This window comes from Solanum tuberosum, unplaced genomic scaffold (assembly GCF_000226075.1).
Source record: "Solanum tuberosum cultivar DM 1-3 516 R44 unplaced genomic scaffold, SolTub_3.0 scf00268, whole genome shotgun sequence".
NCBI lineage: Eukaryota > Viridiplantae > Streptophyta > Magnoliopsida > Solanales > Solanaceae > Solanum > Solanum tuberosum.
The window spans coordinates 324,320-328,484 of record NW_006239190.1 but is presented as its reverse complement, the minus strand read 5'-3'; the positions used below and the strand labels follow the sequence as shown (position 1 = coordinate 328,484).

At 36.1% G+C, this 4,165-nt stretch overlaps 1 protein-coding gene across 1 annotated transcript in view; it reads right to left on the bottom strand.

Moving 5' to 3' along the window:
- The window catches only part of LOC102593389 (translocase of chloroplast 34, chloroplastic), a 4,806-nt gene extending 1,240 nt beyond the window's left edge, over positions 1-3,566 (bottom strand). Inside the window, exons 1-5 of the mRNA XM_006358112.2 lie at positions 3,378-3,566; positions 2,930-3,034; positions 1,840-1,947; positions 1,621-1,745; positions 826-1,090 (exon numbers count right to left, since the gene is read on the bottom strand). Coding sequence (XP_006358174.1) covers positions 826-1,090; positions 1,621-1,745; positions 1,840-1,947; positions 2,930-3,028 — 597 coding nt within the window. The 5' untranslated portion in view covers positions 3,029-3,034; positions 3,378-3,566. The remainder of the gene's footprint in view (positions 1-825; positions 1,091-1,620; positions 1,746-1,839; positions 1,948-2,929; positions 3,035-3,377) is intronic.
- Between the last annotated feature and the right edge of the window lie 599 nt (positions 3,567-4,165).

Here is a 4,165-nt window from a genome sequence, read left to right as displayed (position 1 = left end):
GAACCCTCCCCCCCCCCCCTCCTCTCTTTTTTATAAGTATCAGAGACCATTCAAAGTAAAGATTTCAATAGGATCTTTCTATACCTTCCTGTATCCGCAGATGAGCAGACTGTCTAACAAAGACAAGTCCTGGGAACAAATTAACTTTTGCTGGGAAAGGCTCTTCATTAGCTGATGCTTGATAAAGTACCAGCCATAACCTCCCTCCCCATGCATGTCATGCACATAAATAGTGACATGTGCTAAGTATGTTAAGAGTCGAAGAAAAAGGAGCCACAAATACCGCCTGACAACCGTGCGGGAAGAACAAAACCATGAACTAGAGCAAAAGATGCCATGTTGTAAGAATGTAAACTAAGCACGTTAAGGGATTTCAGGGAGAAGATAATGAACTAGACCAGAAGATGCCATGTTGTAGAATGTAAAATAAGCACGTTAAGAGAATTTCAAGGAAAAGAGATGGCTAATTGATCTCTGTTTTACAATCATCATAGGCAGGAAGACACTAGACATGGAAAGGAAGCAAGTGTGGAGGCCGATGTGACTTCTTCCTAATAATGGTGATTGGTGACAGAAACAGTTCAGCTTTAAGTGAAGGACCTCTAGGGAGGCACTGCCATGTATGTCCAAGTGTCAAACTCAAGCATCTTTTAATAACATAGAATCTCCAACATTGAAAACATGATTCAGGAGAGTACAGCAAAAAAAAAAGTATATTAACATTGTGCATAAGAATTTGATTCACGAGAAAGTGAATTGTACAAGATTGTGATCATCCTGAAATATAACTTGAGCAAGACAAGGAAGTACAATATTGTGACCAACCTGAATGTCTTGTTTCCTAATTCGAGCACCCATCCGGACGATTTTCAAAAGTGCCTCTGATCTTCGGGACGTGAATTCATCATAAGTCAATCCATCAGGAGGGGAAAGCTGAGCATGAGTGAGAACTACAATTCCTCGGCGCCATATTTCCTTACCAAAACTATCAGTAATAGCCTTCACAATCTGCTTATCCAAGTTATCCACTCTATATGCATCCAGACGATCCACATATAGCAAAACATCAATTGTCTTGTTCAACAGGAACCTGTGTGAAGCCAATTACCAGAAGATCATTTATATATGAAAAAAATAAAGGGAAATAGAAAGACCAGATAGAAAAAACATTAAGGGGTCGTCTGGTTTGTGGGATAAAGGATAATAATCCTGGGATAAAATGCAGAATTACTTCATCCCGCATTTGGTTGAATTTTTATTCTGGGATTAGTTTTTATTTGTATACCACCTTCAAAGCGGGATAACAATCCCGGACAAACACCAGAATGACCAAGATGCCCTTTTCTAAGACTCTCTCTCAAAATCCTTTACAAACTCTTAAGGTTAAAATAGGAAATAAAAAGTAATACCTTATACCATCTTATCTAGAGCAAAACCAAACACGCATTTTATATTATACCCCACATATCCCATTTTTAGTCCAATGAACCAAACATCTACAAAAATAAGTATATACACTAAATAATCTGTCATTCCCGTATTATAATCTCGGGACATTTCACCAACCAACCGACCACTAACAGGATTAACACAAGTATGTATTATCAGAATAGGCCTTACTTCTTTATGAGATCAAGAGCCTGGTCATTGACGTATCCTCCTTCAACTAGCCCTGGGGTGTCAATTATGTTTAGTGTAAACCCTGCTCGTGAACGCGAAACCATCACCGGTCTGGGAGTTTCTGACTGAACAATCAACAATTTTATTTTAGTATCCATAACAAGAACAAAGGCAATAAACCTTTCACTTCCTCAATTTAATGCTGCAGGCAATACATACCTGAAATGCACTAACAGCAACTGCTCTTTCCCCGATAATTGAGTTCACCGTTGATGATTTTCCAACACCACCTTTCCCCATTACTAGAATTGTCAGAGTACTGACATTCTACGACAAGTTAAATAACGAGAGTTGCATTACATCAGACAATACATTATAGCAATAAACTTAACCATTTTACACAAATGCAGCACAAAACAAATGAATATCAACAGCAACGTTCAAAGCACTTTACTACTTTGGGGAAATAACAAATACTAACTACTCCACTCTTTACAGTTCAACGGAACTACAAACAAGAACCACCTTCATCGCTATTTATAAAGCACTTTTCGTATTAAGACGTTCCAAAATGTTTGGCATTGTTATGTAAATAACATTATTCTATGTGACTACCACAACTTTCAAAAATGTAAATTCCCTTACTTCCAATAGCAAATTTCAATGCAACAATTCTTATCAAACTAAACTTTTGTTTTATAACCGTGGTGTCCGAGTTCCGAAACAGAGACCTCATAGTTCCCACTTCATTGACCATTAGGCCACACCCTTGGGTGCACTAAACCTTTTTAACAACTAATTTAATATTTTCTCCACCATTAACACAATATACAAACTAAACCAGCCTGCCATAATAATTTCATAAACACCTTGCGAAGAAACAACAAACAATAAGCAAGCCTTATGTTTGGATTCACTTTGAAAGATCGTACAATATCTTCCTATGACGTCCCAGTCAAAGGAGTATACTATATTGTTCCAAAAGATTATTTTGTGTAAGGTTGGTTAAATGGGGCAATAAGGAGTTAGACAAGTATCTAAAGACTGTATGCCGTATGGACTCTGGATAAGAAGAATGTCAGACCACAGGGTGAGAGAAACTTATAAACAAGCACTAGTGTCTGGTCTCAAAAGAAGAACCTGATCAGCAAAAGAAATCAGTTATCAATGCCTACACTGACGATTCCAATTTGAATGTAGAGCATTTAAGGAACACCATTATATAAATTGAACCAAAAGAGAGCAACAAACAATTCAATTCGAATCAGAATGCGATGTAAGGAGAATTGGTTTAAAGAGAGATGCACACCTCCTGCTTCAGTTTTCCCAGTAATTCAAGCAACTTTGATTGAGTGGCAGCTGGAAACTGCTGTATTCCGGCCCATTCTCTAATTATTTGAGATGCCATGGATAGCTAAGAGGTAAAACAACTCCAGGTTAGAACTAAAACCACAGGGAAATTAGAGTCCAAAAAGATAGAAATATACTACAAAACCTCAGTACTGATCTAACCCTGAACCAATACAGTACAAATTCGCAATGAAGTATTGAAAAACATTAGGGTTTTGCTTCAGTAAACAACCCAATTTCAAAAATACAATATGAATCAGAGAAATTACGACGATAATCGACATAAACCATATATCTTGGTCTCAAAGAAAAGAATTTTCATGGATAGCGTGTACACCAACCAGTAAAGCGTTAAAGTGTGATGAAGAAAGAAGGAGAATAAAGCATAGAGTGGGGAGAAAACTCACCAATTGGGTAGAGAAATGCAGTCAATTAGTAGGATGGAGGAGCTATTAGCTGAGGAGGAAGAGAAAAGGGTTTAAGCTGGGAAAATCCTGGACGGCCTTATCGCCTTCGTATTTTGGTCCCTCTCTCTCTCTCTCTCCTCCCCTATTTTGGTTGTTGGAGGCAACTATGGTTTTTTTATACAACTTCAATTTCAATCTCTATATGTTTATGTACAATTAATTTACTTCTTTAGTATCTATATTTATATATGTTGTAAAACTCTTAAAAAATAAATTTTCATTTTGTCATAATTATTAGTATTTGATTATTTTATTAATATTTAAAATTTTAAAATAAAATAAAAACTCTTTTATTGATTTGAACTATATAAACAACACAAATTGGATTTATTAAGCAAAATATTTAGTAAATTTTACACAAATTTCATAGTGCTAAGAGTTAATTACATCATATCCCTACTCTTCTTCAAATTACAAAAATTCCTTAAATTTGGTGGAATTCGGGACATCACAAAACGTCCCGATATATCGTGTTTCGATTTTGGATACATCACTCAACATCCCAATACATAGCATAAAGTGGTGTATCCAACGGATACATCGCGTAAAGTAACGTCCTGATACATCGCGTAAAGTAATGTCCCGTTACGTCGAGTACGTCCCGATACATCGTAAAATGATGTATCCGACCGATACATCGTGTAAAATAGGGATATTTTTATAATTTTTTCAAATAGAAGGGAATTTTAAAGAATATAGTAGAATAAGTTGTGTATTTATGTAATTTT